Here is a 19335-nt window from a genome sequence, read left to right on the forward strand (position 1 = left end):
CACACACACACACACACACACACCTCAGATGCCATCAGCCACCCCCGCGTGACACTGACACACACACACGTGTGACACTGACACACACACCCCTCAGATGCCATCAGCCACCCCTGTGTGACACTGACACACACACACACACTCACACTCTGTACAGCTGAGCCAAGGGGGCCAGAGGCCAGGCTGGATCCCTCGGCCCTGCGGGGACACTCACCATCAACACCCCATAGGACCACCAGTCGGCGCTGTGGGCGTGGCCCTGGCGGTTGACGACCTCGGGGGCCATGTACTCCACCGTTCCGCAGAAGGAGTAGGCCTTCTTCTCGTGGTCAATGGCCTCCTTGCTCAGGCCAAAGTCTGCGGTGTGGAAGGCCAGAGGGCACCTCTTCAGGGATCGCTGCCTCCCTCGCTGCCACCCCCCGCCCCGCCCCAGCCCCCCGTGGACAGCACTCAGGAAGAAGTGAGGCCCAGAGAGCTTAGGCTATGTGCCCAAGGCCCCATACCCAGAACCACCCAAGTCGGGCCAGAGCGTGTGACCGCTTCCCAGTGCCTGACACAGCCTCTCGGGAGGGGGGGCCTTTACACAAAGCTTGGCTCCATCAGGAGGCCACTCTGCGCCCCCCACCCCGGGGCCTGAGGCGGCAGGCGCCCTCTACTCACCAGTGAGCTTGATGTGGCCCTCTTCGTCCAGAAGGATGCTGTAAGGGAGAGTGGCGGTCAGGGCCCCAGGTGACACCAGTGGGCTTGTGGGTGCCCTGTACTCTGGGCTGGCCACACGTCTGATGAATGGGTGGGTGGAGCAGGGGTGGGTGGTGGCAGGCGCCTGCTGGGGGGACTCTGAGTCCCCGAGTACCTCGAGGCATCACCCCGTGCCATGCAGGTACGTGACCTCTCTTTCCCGCTGTGAGGGATGTGGAGCAGGTACTGTGATGGTCCCATCTGAACAGGGAGCCCAGAGGCTCAGGGAGGCTACGTGAGCCCTCACAGTCGAGAAGAGATGGCGGTGGTGAAGGCAGTACTACTGAGGTCAGCCTAACTCAGAAGCCGAGCCCATTCCCCTTTACCACCTGGCCCGGGCTCCCCAGGTACACCCAGATGTTAAGAAAACTCCCACGCGGGCCGCATCCAACCCAAGGAATGAGCTTCACTGGCCCAGTCTCAGAGGCCGCACTGGATGAGCAACGTAAGGGCGTGTGGATGGTGCCTGGCACGGGGCCTGGGCGACACTGGAGATCATGTGCCCCCCACAAGGAGGAAGGGCCTGCAGCCAGTCCACCCACCTACTCAGCAGACAGACTACGGTAGGGACATCCTTGGGGAGAGCCAAGCCACCTCCAGCAGAGTGGCCCTATCCTTCAGAGGCCCAGCACCTGCCTGTGCTCTCCCCTGGGAGGCCGGGGGCGCGAGGGCGCGTCACTCACTTCTCAGGCTTGAGGTCTCTGTAGATGATGCCCAGGCTGTGCAGGTGGTCCAGGCCCAGAGCCAGCTCAGCCAGGTAGAACTTCACGTCCTCCTCTGTGAACATGACCTGCAGCAGGCGGGAGGAAGCTGCAGCTGGCACCCTCGGGCCCCGGCCTGGGCAGTCCACTGCCTCCTGGTCCCAAGGGTCCACCTTGGGGAGCCCGGGGCTATAATGCCTCCTCTTTAGAACAGGGTTTGTAGTACGAAGTGACTAAGACACAAGTCACTCGCTGGGGGGCTGTTTGGAATTACGGAAGGTGGCACTAGCAGACTGGAATAAACTCTCTCTCGCACACCAGCCACCCCGACGAGGACTCTCGCCTCGTGTGGCTGTGGCCTGATGGCCGGTACGCACTGGCAGGCCGTCAAAACAAGGCACAGAGCAGCAGCGTACGCAGACGGACCCTTCTTTCTGTGAGAGTCGGGATTCAGGGCACACCCGAGCTCTGTTTATATTTGCCAAAGACACCAGGGGAGGTTAAACCAGAAACCACTCAAGCCGCTGACCTACGTGGAGGTAGAAGGGACTGGGTTCAGTACACGACTTCTCCGTGAACAGTTTGTGTTCGATCAGGTGTGTTTCACCGCTTCAGTCACTAAAGAGCCCTGGTCTCTGTGAGGGAAGTGGTGGACCGTACCACCCGCTGCTCCCCGGGAGAATGAAGAGGCATCCCTCCTACAAAGATTCATGACCTCGGAAGTTCTGCGCAGGGTCGCCAGGAGTGGGAATTAACTCGATGGCAGGTATCTTTTGATTTTAGTCACACTTTCCCCCCACACTTTAAAATAAAAATTTTCTCATAAGTTGGTCCTCTTGGTTTGAGTTGTATTAATGGTCTCCTTTTTTCCATCTGGCTCAAATCCTTTCATATTAATTCACACCCTTTTGGTTGAGGGGACAAGAACATTGATGCTTCTAGCTTCCTGGGTGGATCTGGGCCGCGCCCCTGGCCCCGAGACACTGCTCAGGCAGCCTGGGAAAACAGCAGTGGCCACTGGAGAGCTAGCTCCCTGTTCCTCAGAGCTGGCAGTTCTGAGGGATGCAGACTCATTTTGGGAGAACTCTCAGAGGCTTTGCCAGGCTTAGCCCCAGGGTCGGTGGTGCTTCCAGGGTGAGAGGCAGTTAGGCAGGCCTGGGTGGTCCCAGGTCCTGGCCATACTGCTGGGCAGGCCCTGGCATGGGACCTCAACCAGTCACCGCCCCCCGCCCCCCAGCTCCTCCCTAGGTCTGCTGCCAGTAGAAGGCGGCTCACCTCCTTGGAGAGCCGTGTGAAGAGGTCCCCACCACGCAGGAAGTCCAGAATGAGGTAGAGCTTGCCCTCGGTCTGGAAGGCTGGAAGATTTGGAAATGGCGGTAGTCGAGCCAACAGAACCCAGAACCTGCTCCCCCGCCCCCTCCGTGCGCTCCTGCCTTGCCTGCTGGGAGGAGCACTATGTATTGGGAAGGGAGTAGTCCGGGGGGAGAGGGGGGCCGGGTGAGGGTCGGGGAAGAAGGCTGGTGGTGGCCGGGGCAGGTGAGGTCCAAGGACTTACCATAGTGCAGCTTCACCACAAACGGATGATTGACGTCAGCCAGGATGTCCCTCTCCATCTTGGTCCGGACGCGATCTCGCACTGGCCCGAAGAAACAGGCGACTATGCCAGAGCCCTCCCAGGAGTCCAGCCACCCCTACACCCTGGCTGGAAAGGGCCTCTCTCCTGCTTGTTCCCCAGGCCTAGGCCCCGGGAGCACCCTCGCCCAGGGCGTTGGGGATACTCAGTCTTCAAGATTCCTCCTTCTCAGCCTGGTTCTGGCTCTTTGGCCTGTTCTCTGCCCCCATCTCTCATGCAGTGTCCAGGGATGGACCTCCTGCCCATCTCTCTAGCCCTCCCCCCTTCCCCACCCCATCCAGGGCCATTTAGCTCAGCTGATGTAGCCAGTCACCCAGGGGCCCAGCTCCTTCAGAACTCCAGGCCCCTGCAGCTCCCCTGGGGGTGCTGCACCCCACTCCTCTTCATCTGGTATCAAAGTCCCCAGGGTCCAGCATAGTGGCACATGACCCCTGGGCAACCGGCCAGGAATGGAGATCCCCCCGGGTCCAAGGCTGGAATGCAAGGTTCTGGATGAGCACCTCCCCATTCTTCTGTTTTGTTTTGTTCTTTAAGAACAAGAAGTCCCCGGGCAATTCTGGTCCCCAGTAAGTTTGGGGCTATGGGATTCACCTCCTTCTTGGACTCACTTCAGGCCTCCCCTCTTCCAGGACGCCGGTCCTCACCCCCCAGCCTGGCGGGTCTCTGTGACACTTCACCCTGTGTTTCCTTCTGCAGCTGACGCTAACCAGTTTCCCCAAACCGCCTTGAGGGTTCCTGCCTCTCAGTTCTGCATAGATGTTTCTCCTCCCGGGGTGGCCTTCCTCCACATGGGGAACACTTCTAGCTCCTAGCTCAAACGGGTGCTCCCTCGGTGTTCCCTGACCTCCAAGCCGGCTCTGTCTGGGTGCTCTCTACCCCCCCGGCACCTGGGCCGCCTGTTCCAGCAGGACATAACTGATTGCACCCATTCCCCTCAGCCCAGGAGACTCTCCTGGGCAGGAACCAAGTCTCGTCATCTTTCTTCTGGCCTGGGGCTCCCACTATCTCTCCTGGGGGATGACTCCCACCCCCAGCCCAGGTGGGCCTAGGGGCACTAAAGTTACCATCACCCCAGATGGACCTTCCCAGGCCACATGGCCCAGAACATACCCGAGCCTCCTATAGCTCCCACTCCACCTGACCTGTGGACACGCTGGTTTCCCTGCTGATCAAAGGGTCAGCATTCAGCCCAGAGCCGTCCACTAATCACCCTCCCACCGTGGAAAGTCCTCAGAAGGAGAGACTCGGCTTATGCTCCTGCCAGCTCTCCATGCCCCCCATCGCCACAGTCATTCCTTGACCTCACCCTCCCCTGCTGGTCCAGCTGTCCCTGGCTCCTGCCACTTCTCTTGTGCCCGTCTCCACCCTGAGGCCAGAGAAGTCACCCCAGATTCTACACCACGAAGAAACTTTGCTGACAGAATGCCCCCGCCCAAGCAGCATGGTGCCTCATGCTGGAGCGCCCGCCCCGCCCCGACATGCATGTGCACGTTGCACACAGAATAAAGAAGACCGCAGAAGACCCGGTGCCTCTGGAAGGTGCTGGTGAAGAATACTGAGCGTGCCACGCGCTGCCGTCAGACCCGGCACATCTCTCTTAGAGGAGGTGCAGCCTCCAAAGCGAGACTTATGCTCACTCACTTGGGACATATCAGGAGAGACCAGTCCCTGGAGAAGGACATTCTACTTGGTAACATAGAGGGGCAGCAAGAAAGAAGGCCCATGACTAGAGGGATGGACACAGTGGCTGCAAGGATGGGCGTGAACATAACACCTGTGAGGATGGGGCAGGGCTGCCCTGGCAGGGTTTCCATCTGCTGTATGCAGAGTAGCTCAGCGTCAGACCGACTGGACGTCCCCTAACCACCACCCCCTCTCACCACACTTGTCCAATCTGTAAGCCAAGCAACTCATCCGAGAAGCTGGCTTCCATGCAGGAGGACATGGCATCAGGACTGGAGGAAGGCTTATGAACAACATGCAGTGTGCGGACGACACACCCACGCTTGCTGAAAGTGAGGAGGACTTGAAGCCCTTGCTGACAGAGATCAAGGACTGCAGCCTTCAGTGGGGGTTACAGCTCAGGGTCAAGAAGACCCAAATCCTCACAGCTGACCAGTAGACAACATCATGACCAGGGAGAAAAGATTGAAGTTGTCCGGAGTTTTGTGTGGGCTTGAATCCACAATCAGTGCCGGGCAGGCAAGCAGGAAGCAGCAGGCAAGAGATCAAAAGATGTGTTTCATTAGGCAAATCCTTTTCAGAGTATTGAAGGGTGTTACTTTAGAAGGATGTCACAAGTTAGAGTCTTAAAGGATGTTACTGGAAGGGCTAACTGACCCAAGCCCTGGTATTTTCCATTGCCTTATACACAGTGAACGTTGGACATTGAATAAGGAAACATGAAGAATCAAGGCATTTGAATCGTGGTGCTGGAGAAGAACGATGAAAGTACCATGACGACTGAACATTAAAAGTAAAAGGACAAACTGATCTCTCTTAGAAGAAGTGGAGCCAGGGTGCTCCTTGGAGGCAAGGATGGCAGGACTGCCCCTCACAGCTTTGGACGTGTTGTCAGGAGAGAGCGGTCCCCAGGGAAGGACGTGACGCTGGGTACAGTGGAGGGGCCGTGAAGGAGAGGAAGGGCCTCAACGCGATGGCCTGCATCGAGGGGTTCAGGCACAGGAGCAACTGAGGACGGCACAGGACCGTGCTGGTGTTTTACTCTGTTGTGCGTGGGGTCGCTGGGGGTCAGAGCCGACTGATGGCACCGAACCATCGCCACCACCTCGAACATAACCACACCGCACTGCCCCTACTGCCTTCTTTGACGCACTCATCGTCAGCTCCAGTGACCAGCACGCGGCTTTGAGAGCGAGGGTAAAGATGAAGTAGCGGGGTAGGGGTCATGTCTTGAGAGTGGGGCCTCTCTCCCTATCGGGTGGGGTGGGGGCAGCTGAGACCACGCCAGTTTCTCCTCTTTCAGACCAGGTACTCCTGAGGCTAGAGCAACCTGCCATCGAGCTGGGGCCCTAGAGGACAAGGCTGTCTCCACCCACCCTGAGCCTCCTGGGGCCTCCCACAGGGCGTTACTCCCCACTCACCTTTCAGGGTCGCCTTCTTCAGCACCTTCATGGCGTACAGATGCCCGTTATCGGGCCGGGTGACCTTCCGCACCAGGAACACCTGGGAAGGCAGTGTGGGAGAAGCCCCATCAGCCCTTTCCCCCTGATTCTTTGAACCTCAAGATCCCAGCAGCTCCTCACCCACTGGGTCCTGCGGGGACGTCTCACCTCCCACCTCTGACATGGTCAGGACTTCCTGCCCAGCTGCGAGCCTAGAACTCACTTTGCCGAAGGATCCCTGGCCCAGGACCTTGAGGAGCTCAAACTGGGAGGGGTCCGCCTTCTCAGAGCCAGCCTTGACGTGGTGTGTGATGGAGAACTCCTGCAGAACGCCCTCATCCTGAAAGAGAGACAGAGTCCAGCAAGTCCAGCCCCACCGGGTCTCAGCAGACGGGGCCCACGGGCCCACGCAGGCAGGCAGCCGGATGTCGAGACCAGGGGGGCAAACTGCCAAGTGCTCCCACTCCCTGCTACTCCGGCCTGGGCTGCGCAGACATGGGGGGTGGGATTCTCGCCCTGCCCAGCCCTGGCTGAGACCCAGAGGCCTGCAGAGACCCTCCCCGTGGGGATCCCCTCCCCCTGCGCAAAGGCTTAGAGATTGACCACAATAGGAAGTAGGGTTTGTTCTTGTACCGGGGAGGCGAAGCTGAACCTTTGCTCTTGATCAAGGTGGGCAAGTGGTGGGGGGAGGTCTCTCTGGCTAGCGGGACAGGGCTGAGGTACACAGCGCCCTAAGAGTTCTCTGGACTTCCCCACCAACCCAGAAGCCTCAGCTTGGGGCACTTGGGAAAAAGGCCAGCCTCAATGCCCTTCTCCCAAGCTTCCCCCAAGAGGCTCGGGCCATGGCTGGGCTGGCCTGGGTGTGCTCTGCCTCCCCGCCAACCCATCAGCATCGCCCTTGAGCCCGGAAATGCCTCCCCACGTCCCCAGGAAACCACTCTGGACAGGGTCCCATCAACCCACATGGCCAGACCTGGGCCAAGACGGCCCACAGGCTGCTGAGGCCAAAGTGGCTGCCCAGGCACCTGCTCCCAGGGCCATGGCCAGAGCTGGTCCAGACATCCGGGTACACTCACCGGGTCCTGCCGGGGGCGAGAGCCAGGGCCCAGAGCAGGCAGCAAGGTCTCGCTGATCCTGCGCCGCTGCTTCCTGGACAGCCAGGGCAGCAGGGACAAAAGCCGCAGCCCGGGCAGCTTGGGATCCTGCTCCATCCACCCGGCAGGGCCAGGGCACCATGGCAGGAGCAGGCAGTGTCCGAGCCACCTCGGAGGTGGCTGGGCCCAAGGCGGATGTGCAGGGAAGAACGGGGGCTGGGCTGAGCCCAGGACTGCCAATCACTCGAGGCCTGTGGTTTCCCAGTTGCAGGCCTACACCCTCCCCGAGTTCCCTTCTTCCCCAAACCCCCACCCCAATGGCTGAGGGCTGCCCTCTGGCCACCCCCTAGTCTCGGTCGGGGGGTGGGGGGCTGGGAGAGCTGCAAAGGGAAAGCCCTGTCCCAACCCAGCTGCTGAGGAGGAGATAGGCGCTCATTACACCGAAGTGAAGGCAAGCGCCCATCACAAGACAGGAACTCAACAGCAGAGGCACCCAGAGGCAGATAAAGAGAGACACCCATCAGGAGAGGCATGCACACGAAGGTGGAGGCTGATAAAGAAAGGCAGTCAGCAGGCAGGGCAGGAGAGACCCAGACCAAACAGCCCAGAACGTGCACCCAACAAGCAGAGGCAGGTGAAGACTCACAGCCAACAGGAGAAGACAGAGAAACACATCCCTAACGGGCAGGCACGGCCAGGGACAGGCACCCAACCAGCCGAGGCAGATGGGGGCAGATGCCCAACAGGTAGAGGCAGATAGGAAGCCGTATCCAAGAAGCAGAGATGGGTGGGGATTCACTCTCAACAGCAGGAGGCAGATGGGGACTGGTACCCACCAGGAGGAGGGGGGACAATGACTTGTATCTAACGGGCAGAGACAGATGTAGACAGGCAGCCAACCGGCAAAGGCAGATGGGGATGTATGAGGGGGCTTCTAAACATTTGTGGAACAATGGAATGAAAAGATAATGGAACTTTCCCACGAGGTTTCTGAATTCTCCATGTACAGGCAAAAGGCAAAGAAAAAGGGCTTCCTGCACCCGGCGGGAAGTGCACCGAAAGGCAGACACAGATGGGGCACGGGGCCAGGACAGAGACAAACAGGAGTCCGACAGGAGAGGCAGGTGGGGATCACAGAGGGAGCCAGAGAGTCAAGCGGACTGTCAGATGCTCAGAGCAGATGGAATCTGACAGCCACAGACAGGGAGCCGGGTGGGGATAGCCCAGGAGGGGGTCAGACTCTGGGCGGGAGGTCCGAGCTCAGGGTTCCCGATGTCTCCTGGAGAGCAGGTGTTAACTGGGAAACCCCAGGACTCAGGAAAGGAGGCCGGCGTGCATGGCAGCCGGAGCCCTGAGGTGCCCCAGGACTAAGAGTGGGTGGACAGGCCATCTCCTGAGTGTCCTCTCATGACTTAGATGCTGACCCCAAACATCCACCAAGCACCCTCTCCATTTTCGAGAACTAGGAACAAAGGCCAAGCGGACAGTGCCTCCCCCAGGTTCAAAGCACGTCAGGGCTGGCACCCGAGGTCCTCCCTTGGTTCTGGCCTGTCCTCAAGTGCCAGGAAAGGGTGGGCAGGTAAGTCAGCCAGTGCCACTTCCTGTCCACCCCGGCCTGTTCCTCCCCACCCTCAGCCTGGGGACTTCCCACTCCGGGTCTTGACCCTCTGAGAGAGCCCCAACTTCAGAGCACTTTCCCTGACAGAAGAGAGTTGAGTGTAGCAGCCACATGACGATCCCCGTTAGATACAACCGCTGAGTGGGCCTGTGCGGGCTGCCCCAGGAGGGGCAGGCAGAGCGCCTGGCGCAGAGAGAGATGATGGGGTGGGCCAAGGAAACAGCAGCTCCTACCCACAGAGTCTACCTCTGACTGAGAACACTCCCTGGAGACAGAGGCAGCCACCCGGAAACCCCAGGGGACAGAGCCACCACCACCCCTTGCCCAGAGCCACAGTGCCACACATGGCTGGAGGTGCTCACCTTTCTGGGGCGGGGGACTGAGCCTCCCTCCCCACGGGGGAAGTCTGCCGGGGTCTGCATGTTAGGGCTCTAGCTGGTAGCCAGAGGGCCCTGTCACTACCCCGACTTCTGCTTTTCCAGCCTTCTCAGCCCAGAAGGCAGGGTCCCTGTCCCCCCTCCTTCTCACTTCCCCCTCTGCAGGGAGGAGGGACAGCAGATGGGTCAGGCTCCCTGCAAGGGAGGGACCCCAAAGACCCCAAGCCCATGGCTCCAAGGTAGACTCAGATATGCAGCCCACCCCCTCCCCTGGCAGTGTGGAAGGGAGCCAGAGGGACAGAGATTGGCAGGGGTGTGCGTGTGCGTGTGCGTGTGTGTGTGTGTGTGTGTGTGTGTGTGTGTCTGCCTCCAGCTGCCCAGCCCAGGGCTAGGGGGTCCACGTCCCTCACACACTCCCTTTCTATAGGAACCTCCAGCCCCACCCCCCAAGGCTAGTTCCAAATGGCCCCAAACCCCAGCCCTTACCCAGCCCTGCCCCGCCCCAAGGTCCTGGTGCCTGAGCCCTGTCCTGAAGAAGCCTGCCAGCCCAAGGGCCTGGGCTGGACCATGAGCACAAGCCCCCAGCCTGCAAGGCTGCCCCTAGAAAGCCCACACAGAGGACTGGCGGGAGAGGCCAGTAGGGTTGCCCAGGCCCCACCCTTTCTACACGGCCCCACCTCCTCGTTCACACCAGCACGCCCACAGGAACTGACAAACGGACACCCGGACACGCACACACACACTCAGGCTGCTGGTCGGAAACTATTTCCACAGACATCCCCCCTGTGGAAACCCACGCCCGTGTACACAGACTTTCCCTCCCAGCCTCATGGGAGGGGTCCCAGCCTCAAACTGGGAGGGGTCCGCCTGCTCAAGGCAGTCTCTGATGGTGGTGCCCTGGGGGGTCGTGAAAGATGTTCCCCAACACTGGGCCTCCCCACGGCCAGCCCATTCCTCAGGCAGGGTCTGTTGGCTAGGGCCGCCATGGGAACCGCAGTGGGATCGGGCCCAGCAGCGGAGGAGGGGCCAGGGCCCGCCCGCCCCCTGGGAGCAGCAGAAGCGCCTCCGTGGCCAGCAGGGGACAGGAATGGGCAAGAGGAAGGAAGCAGGGTCACCTTAGCAGAGGGTACCTGGAGAGGCTGGCTGTGCAGCCTCTGGGGATGGGGGCGGGGCAATCACCAGCCCACATGCCTTTACTCTGGGCCTCCTTCTCCTCCTGTAAGCACTTCCTCTTTCTTGACTTCCTCCCACAGAGCGGCGGAGATAAGCCCTGAGCCCCCCAGCCCCCAAATCCCCTGCCCTCTGCCAGTCATTGCCTGTCCCTAATGGACACCAACCTTCCCTTCCCCAGCTGGTACCATGTGTAGGGCTCCCAGCCCTCCCCTCTCTGCTGGCACCACTGTCCCCTGATGCATTCCCCAGCATGCCTCTGGGCGGGGACCCTACTGCCAGGGCCCTGCGTGTGAGGGTCACAGAGCAGTGAAGGACACGGCACCTCCGATGGACTAAGCCTTCACTGCACGCAGCCGTCCTTTCCGCGTGGCCTGTGCCAAGGGGATTCAGCCCAGGCCTTGGCCTTGGCCTTGGTTTCAGCACTGGTGCTAGGACCCTGGGTCTTAGCCACCAGGGAAGCAGCAACATTCCCACTTCGAGGATGACACTGAGCTCAGAAAGTGGCAGGCCCTCAGTCACGTGGCTAGAGAGGAGTAGCACTAAGAACAAAGTCAAAGTCGGTCTGTGCCCAAGCCCCCTCCTAGCAAGGCCAGCCAGCCTCCCCTCTGCACACCACTCACACCACCGGCCGCAACTCTGACCCAGGCAGGAGCCTGACACCAGGGGGTGCGGGGCGAAGGCAGACCTCGGCTGTGTCCTCGAGAAACTTCCCCCACGGAGCCTGTGGCTGTCCTGGCAACACTGACTCACGGAGACCGCCAGCCTCGGAGCAGAGCGGTGCCCCACAGGATTTTCATGGTAGGCAGCCAGGCAGCTCTTTTGGGGTACTCTCTCTGGGTGGACTTGACCCGTCAACCTTTCAGTTAGCAGCCAAGTGTGTTAACCACTTGCCCTACCCAGGGCCTCTCAGGAAAGGGACACACGCTGGTGAAACACCCCTGCCCTGGGGTGTAGTTGCAGCCAGGTGCTGTGGGGCCGAATGCAGCGAGTGCCAGGTAGACCCCCTCCAGAATGCAGCTGTCCAGCCATCTTGGAGAAACAGGCAGTGGGCAGGACGGAAGACACTAGGTAGAGAGAGCTTCCTGCCTGGGCCTAAGGCGTGGAGCTGGGAAGTCCAGGGGCGTGCACCTCAGTTTCCTCCTCGTAAAAGTCCGTGGTCTTCCCTCAGAAGGCTGTTTCTGGGAGCACACCGGACCACACAGACAAAGGGGCCTTGTAAAGGGAACCTCCGCCTGGTTTTGTTGGGTGGTCTTATTGCTGCAGGGTCTTCCCCTGGGCAAGCCCCACGGTCACTGGCCAGCCACGGGGCCCCAGGTGCTGGGAAGGTGGGCCAGGCCTGCCCTGGCCAGTCTGAGGGAAATCCCCCCAATACCTGAGGCTCCCCAAAGTCCACATCCTGCCTGAGCTCAGGGCAGGGGAGCAGGAGGGATCCGGGAGGGATCAGGGTTTCATAAACAGGAAGAGAGGAGGGGAGGGGGGGTGGGGGGAGAGGCTCAGCTCTCAAAATAGACCCGCGGGTGCTTCAAAGGGGTCCAGCTCTGGAGACAGCAGAGGGAGGGTGCCTAGGGTGCCCAGTCCACCCTAGGAAGCGTGAAGGTGGGGGTGAATAGAGCCCCAGGGTTCTGTAAGGTAACAGCTCAGGGTGCTGAAGGCATCTGAGGACCTGCTGTCCACGCTGCCACTGCTAAAACCCCAATGACCACAGCAACCACGCATCCAGCCCCACACTGTCTCCCACTGCATATGCTGCGCAGCCTCGCCTCAGCTGGCCCTGAGAGCTGGGTTCCAGTTGCCTGTGCTGTGAAGGGCAGGAAATCTGAGGCTCAGAGGGGCCAGCCTCTCACCTCAGGACTTACGGTCACCAAACACACAGAATTTGAACTCAGGGTACCTGACTCCCCAGTTCCCTCCCTGCTCCTCCCTCACCCAGACCCCACCCCTCTTCCTATTGCCAAGGCCTGTCAGTCAGTCAAGCCCCAGTAAAAGCCGGCACTGTAGGGAAGGCAGGGTGATGTCCCCTGGTCTACCCATCTCTTCCTGCTCTGCTGTGCGTAGCCATGACTGTCTGTCATGGGCCCCCACTCAGCCCCGTGCCCTGGTGTGGCCACGGGCTCCCCGAGAGGTATGTGTGAGAACACCTGTGCTAGCATGGAGTGCAGGATCTGGGCCCACAGCCACGTTCTTCCCCACGAGGGCACACGCCGAACAGTGCTCCTATCTCCACCCTTCCCTGCAAGGCGGGGAGTTCTTGGAGGGTAGGGGTGTTGCAATTCTCCTGGGGTGCCCTAGGGCCACAGCCAGGTGCCCTGAATGGCTGATGAAGCAAAGGCTGCTCGGGCAGCTGCCACCTCCACGTCCTGCGAGGGTGACCAGGTTCCAAGCCCAGGCTGAGCGCCCAAGATGGAGCACTGAGGACACTGGTGGTGGGACAAGAGAGCAGGTGGACAAGCAGTGTCCGGACCTAGTGGCACTTGGGATCCTAAGAACCCAACGGTCCCTCTTTCCAGCTTCAGGGTCCCCTGGGCAGGGAGGGGTGGGGGCTCTGAGGTCAAGCAGACCTCTACTCAAGACCTGACTCCAGCACCCACTGGCCACGTGACCTTGGGCGCCAATGTTTTCTCGGATGCAGGGCCAGCTTTGGACTGCTCCTCAGAAGGTCAGCAGTTCAAACGCACCAGCGGCCCTGAGGGAGAATGAGGAGGCTGTCCCCAGGAATCCCACCGAGGAGCGTCCCCAAGAGTCGGAATCAACTCGATGGGAGTGAGCTGAGCAGCGCTCTCTGGTCCAGAGATCGGGAGCCCTGCTGGCACAGCGGCGAAGCTCTCAGATGCTACCAGAAAGGCAGTCCACTGCACCCACTCGGACTGGAGGTCTGCGGACCTTGTTCTCACCGTCACGTGGGACCCCGATGCGTTTCAACTCACAGGCTCAACTGCATCTGACCGCCCTCCAAGGCTCTTTACTCCTGTAAAGATTTAAAGTCTGGAACCCAAAGAAGGGGTTGCTCCCTAAGTCAGCATCCACTGGATGGTGGGAGAGAGAACTCACCAGAGCTCCTGAGGAGGGCGGGACCGGGCGAAGCGCGTCTCTTCTCTGACCTGACAGTCAAGGCCTCCCTGTCCCACCCAGCTCCAGTCTGGTGTTCCCTTCCCGCGATGGCACCTGTGGCAGGCTTCAGGGATCTGAGAACGGTGCGGTGCCTTTTCTCCTAACCAGCCCGTCCAGCTCTCAGGATGGAAGCGTGCTTACCCAGAAGCCCCCCACCCCACCCTCAGAGTACCAACCTCCTCTGCACCCCTAGAACTTCATCTCCAAGTCTGGATCATTCTGCTTCTTCAACAGAGGGCTACTGGGCCGCCATTCTGTTGCTAGGCAACCAGAGGCAGCTACTGGGTGGACAGATATTTCAGACAGGCAGCCGAGAAGAGAGACATACACCAAGGGGGATCAGTCTATACCACTTAGCCTGACCTCTGCTGGTCCCAGGTCACCATCGCAGACAGCAGAGGCAGGACGGGAGCCCACTTCTCTCCCCCTGCCCAGCTCCACCCCGTTCAGTTCCCTTATCTAGGTGGCTGAGTCAAAGCAAACAGCAGTCCTACCCTATCTCAAAGGTCCCCTTTACAGGGTGCGCCATGTCCGGCTGGCCCAGGAGGGCGGGGCCCCTGGAGCTGGGCTACACACGGAGCGCGCCAGCCTCTGTGGGCCAGGCGGGTACCACCCTAGACATCCTGCACGTAGAAGAGGCGAGAGGGGCACTATGAAGGCTCAGGAGGGAGAAGCGCTTCTGGTCCCATGGCGTGGATTTGACCCCTGCGCTGCCCAACCCTAGGTGGCTGTCAGTATTTCCTATGGTTCACAACTACCCCCTGAGCTTGGGGGGGAGGGGGGGTGGCCTTTCCCAGAGAGGAGGCAAAGGGCAAGGGAGCCACCCAAGGTCATACAACTAGCATCCAACCGCTGGGGCTTTGGGCAGCACATGAAACCAACAAGAGCGGAGAGGCTGAGGAAAGGGGCCGGGGCAAACGGAAGGAGCAGCAGGAAGGGAGCAAGCCTTAGGTCAGGAGTGGGGGGCACTGAGATATGACTGGGCCCTGTTAGACTTGAGAGGCCACTAGATTCCTCCCAGTACCATCAGGCCCAGGGGAGGGCAGGCTTAAGCCCAGCTCCTCCCCCTCGCACGAGCAGGAGCAGAAATGAGCCCGCGCAGCAAGGCGGTGTCCCGGCCTGGCTGGTGAGTAACCAGCCTGGTTCTGCTCCCGACCCTTCCCTTTGGGCCTGCAGTTTGCTCACCTACAAAACCGGAAGTTGTACCAAGTGGCTCCCAACACAGAGGGGCCACAAGGATGAGATGGGATCAGAATGGGAAGGCTGAACTGGGCAGGGGGGTGAGAAGCCGGGACTCTCCATCTAGGAGGGGTGAAGACAGCTCTGTCCTCTGCAGACACTGTCCCCTCACCCAGTTCCTGGCCCAGAGTGCTGGCCTGGTCCTCACCTTGGATGGCTCCAGTCCAGCTTCTTCCCCCAGGGCCTGGCCATTCTGGAAAAGAGAAGAGAGGTGGGGGGCACTGTCAGAACTCATGACTTAGAACAGACCCCGTACAGCAGTCCCTGACTTGGCAGCTCCCAGCTCTCGGGGAAGCCATGGAGGTGGGGACAGGAGCTCTGGATGAAGTCCCCACCCCCATCCCCGGCCACTTTCATGGGGGCTGAACACAGGGGCAGGGACTCCTCCTCCTGCAAAAGCCCCTCCTCAGGGACCCAGCATTCCCCCTCATGTTCTCAACCCAGCAAACACCTCAACTTTTGAAGACTACTTAAATATCACCTCCTCCCGGTGAGAAGGGAGGGTCAGGTGGGGCTCTTCTGTGACCTGGTACAGACTATTCAACCACAAGAAGCTTCAGTCCCTCGATCTGTAACGCGGGAATAGTGGCACCTCCTCTAACCCTGAGCCCTTGGGGCACCGGTGAGAGAGACAAAGTAGGAGGAGTCCCCACCCAGAGACTGTGACTGGTATTGCCCTGTCCCACTCGGGGACCCCCTCCCTGATTTTCCCAGACAGGATGGCCCCTGGTTCCTTCACTGGACCACACATCCCACTTTACATACAGACCTGCCCTTCCCAGGAAACAGGAGCCCCGGGAGATCAGGGCTTCGGAGTGGTGGGAGCAGCTGCTCTGCTCTCAGTGAGCCGCTGCCACAGGTCAGGCACTGGGTGTGGAGCCTCACACCTGTGGCCCCGGTTAACCCTCAGGACAGCCCTGGGCTGGGGGCTGACTTGACAGAGGAGGAAATGGAGACTCAAGGGGCCCAGGGATGTGCCTAAGGTCACACAACTGATATGTAAGGGCTTAAAACCTGGTCTCTCGGGCACCCAGAGGATAATCAAAAGAACCCTGCTTGAGCCTCTAGCTGGTGCAAATGGTGAATGCACTGAACTGCTAACCCAGGGGTGGGAGGTTCAAATCCACGCAGAGGCGCCTTGGAAGAAAGGCCTGGTCACCTGCTGGGAACAAGACAAACTCACCCAGTGCAGCCATTCAACCAGAGGGAGCACGGGCCTGCTCTGACCCCCACGGGCCACCACACGTGGCAGCTGGCAAGGTCACAGCCGGGAAAACGAGAGCTAGCATTCAGAGGGAATGGATCTGCTGAAGAACAGCCCACATTCCTGACGGGAAAACTTCCTTTAGGGAGGAGTAGGGCCCTGGACCCCCACCCCTGGGCAGTTCTGTCCCTGGACTTCTACACTCGGGATGCACCAAACCCAGCCTGTCCCTGTGCTGCGTCCTGGGGGTGAGTGACCTACCCTCTCTGGGCCCAGGCAAGCTGAACAGAGTGGTCCCCACCTCTCCTGGCACAGCGGAAGTGCAGTGAAACGGCTGGCCCCAGCCTGGGGCAGGTCAGAGTTCTGGAGCCAAGATCTGGGTCCACAGGGCAGCTGCACCCTTGCTTGGCAGCAGCAGGCACACCTGTGCTGTCCATTACATAATCTCCTGGCCCTTGGCATAACACCCCTGCCACTCCCAGGACATCCTGCCCCCTGAACCCCCTTAATGCCTCCTAATCCTCCCCAGAGGCCACTGTTCCACGACCCTCACACACTGCCCTCTCTCGGCAGCCTGGAGAGCAGGCTTGGGCCGATCAGGGCCTGGGTGGGGGTGGGGGAGAGGTGGTGATGCCTTGGCAGATTGAATGGCACAGGTGACCAGGGCAGCCTCACAGCAGTGCTCTAAACCCAGCCTTCCCATTCTACACCCTCATCCTTCCTGCACTCAAGCGTGAGCTTTGCACCCAGTTTACTTGGCCCTCCACTGCCTGCAGATAGAAACCCTCGCTCCTTAGCATGGCCTCCAAGGCCATCATTGCCAACTGCCCAGCACGGCGATTAAAAAATGGGTGCTGGAACCTGACCCTGGTGGGTTCAGATCCCAGTTTCTCCCACACGCCGTGCCCCTGAGAAGGCCATGCCATTTCTTGGGACTTGTGTTTTCTCATCTGTGGTATGGGGATAAAAGAGGAACATGGAAGTCCCTACCATGTCGGGAAGGGGCTATTCAAGAAGCCACGGCAATTCCCCCCCCCACGAGCATCTGCAGACCTGCGGCATCAACAACAGCTCTGATGACAGTCCCGCCCTCTTCTCCAGCCTGGCCACCCGTCTGTTGGTTTGTTGTACTGCGGGGCCCGTATGTTGCTACAATGCTGGAAGCGATGGCAGCGGTAATTTAAAATACCAGCAGGGTCCTCGTGCTAGACAAGCTCTAGTGAAACTTCCAGACTCAGACAGACTAGGGAGAAAGGACGATGACCTATTTGTGAAAATCAGCCAATGAAAACCTCACGGCTCTCCAGAGAACACGCTCAAGCTGGCTTGGTCACGTCTGCATCGGCTCAAGTAGGAAGGCAGCGTGCTGGGTGGAGCGGAGGGACCGGCAAGGGCCAGGGAGACCCTGAGTGAGGTGGGCGGCACGAGAGCTGCAAAGCTGAACTTGAAAATGCCGGCAATCCACTGGAGATCCCCTTGCAGAGGGGTCCCGGGGAGGAGATGAGGCAGTCAGTGCGATGTAACAAAGATGAAAAATACAACTTTCCTCTAGTTCCTAAATGCTTCCTCCCATGACTCGAATTCGACCTTGCAAGTCTGGCTAGACCAGAGGATGTACACTGGTACAGATAAGAACTGAAAATACAGGGAATCCAGGGCAGACGATCCCTTCAGGACTAGTGGTTTTAGTGGCGAAACAGGGAGGGTAGAGGGAGAGTGGGTTGGAAAGAGGGAACCGATTACAAGGAACTATATGTGACCTCCTCCCCGGGGGACGGACAACAGAAAAGTGGGTGAAGGGAGACATCGGACAGGGCAAGATATGACAAAATACCCATTTATAAACTATCAAGGGCTCATGAGGGAGGGGGGAGTGGGGAGGGAGGGGGAAAATGAGGACCTAATGTCGGGGGTTTAAGTGGAGAGAAAATGTTTTGAGAATGATGTACAAATGCGCTTTACACAATTGATGTGGGTATGGATTGCGGTAACAGTTGTATGAGCCCCTAATAAAATGCTTAATAAATAAATAAATAAATAAAATTTAAAGAAAGGAAAAATCAGTTTAAAAAAAAAAAAAAGAAAATGCCGGCAATCAGGAGGATGGCACAGGCAGGGCAGAATCACATCTGGTGTGCCCAAGATCGCCAACTGTTGGACTTGCTGCCACAGCAGCGATCTAACCGTCCTTGAGTTCAACCCAATCACCTGAGCCCTGAGCCCCCAGCGGATCTCACATTCCACCAAGAAAAACTCCGAGCCTTGTTCCTTTGGCCATCTCCTGGTCTTCCGGGGCTCAATTCAAACGCCACCTCTTCTGACCACACAGCCTCGCCGTCTTTCCTCCCTCCTCAGTGCCCCTACAGCGTGGCGCCCACTACCTGCGGCTTCACTTGAGAAGAAGGAATGGCTTGTCCTTCACCCTCTCTCCGGAACCCAGCCGAGGGCCCAGAGTGCTGGATGCCACGTGAAGGTTAAACCCGGCAGGGAGGCCATGACTCCTCTAGTACTCCTATTTTGCAGAGGCGGCTCAGAGAGTTAAGGAACTTACCCAAGGTCCCTCAGCACGCAGGTGCCAAAAATGGGACATAACCCAAGTCACGTGGCTGCAAGTCTTGGTCTCCCGAGATGGAGAGGCGGCAGCCGGAGTACACAGAGGTGTGAGTTTACCAAGCCAGCAGCGCTTCCACACCGTCCTTGAGGATCCAGGGGACTCTGCAGGCCCCTCTCCCCGCCACCCCGTGAGTTTCTGGACTGAGGGGTCTGGAGGAACCCTGCCCAAGGGGGATGCCTATATGAAGTAACACACGGCTCGAGAAAGAAATGGGCAGCTCTGGAGAAAGGACTAGGGGCATGGAGAGGCCCCCTGGGGAGCTTCCCCGTCAGGGCCAGGCCCTGGGAAAGCAGAGCTCGGGTGCCCCTCAGGCCTGGCCGCTGCATGGGGTAGCCACAAAGACATGGCATCCAATCCGGGCTCTGGCCTCGAGTGTGTCATGCTACTTATCCGAGGCTTGGCTTCCTGAACTGCAGAGATTTTTCAGCCCCCTTGTTCATGGCTGCAGCTCAGTTGCTTAGAATGGGACTTGGGACATGATAAGTGCTCAGTAAATATTTGATGAATGAATGAATGATTAAAAGGGGACAATGTCGCTGACCTGACACAACAGTGAATAAAAGCTCAGCGACAGGCCCCTTGGCCTCTTGGAGTGGACAGACCCTCTCTCCTTGCTGTTTCTCAGAGAGCAGTGTCTGGGGAGAGCTGCCCAGGGTCCCAGCAGCTTGGTCTTGAGAAGAGAGCCAGGGCAGCGGCTGTTGAAGCCAGGCA

The 19335-nt window shown here is 59.4% G+C and overlaps 1 protein-coding gene across 1 annotated transcript in view; it reads right to left on the reverse strand.

Moving 5' to 3' along the window:
- The window catches only part of RPS6KA1 (ribosomal protein S6 kinase A1), a 37720-nt gene extending 19090 nt beyond the window's left edge, over nucleotides 1–18630 (reverse strand). Inside the window, exons 1-9 of the mRNA XM_045298925.1 lie at nucleotides 18562–18630; nucleotides 14955–14999; nucleotides 6421–6537; nucleotides 6177–6258; nucleotides 2995–3075; nucleotides 2715–2794; nucleotides 1422–1528; nucleotides 661–698; nucleotides 215–357 (exon numbers count right to left, since the gene is read on the reverse strand). Of these exons, the coding sequence (XP_045154860.1) occupies nucleotides 215–357; nucleotides 661–698; nucleotides 1422–1528; nucleotides 2715–2794; nucleotides 2995–3075; nucleotides 6177–6258; nucleotides 6421–6537; nucleotides 14955–14999; nucleotides 18562–18600 (732 nt within the window). The 5' untranslated portion in view covers nucleotides 18601–18630. The remainder of the gene's footprint in view (nucleotides 1–214; nucleotides 358–660; nucleotides 699–1421; nucleotides 1529–2714; nucleotides 2795–2994; nucleotides 3076–6176; nucleotides 6259–6420; nucleotides 6538–14954; nucleotides 15000–18561) is intronic.
- Nucleotides 18631–19335: the final 705 nt, after the last annotated feature.

The sequence above is a fragment of the Echinops telfairi genome, unplaced genomic scaffold (assembly GCF_000313985.2).
Source record: "Echinops telfairi isolate 266 unplaced genomic scaffold, ASM31398v2 ScPeMD7_7457;HRSCAF=8495, whole genome shotgun sequence".
Classification (NCBI taxonomy): Eukaryota; Metazoa; Chordata; class Mammalia; order Afrosoricida; family Tenrecidae; genus Echinops; species Echinops telfairi.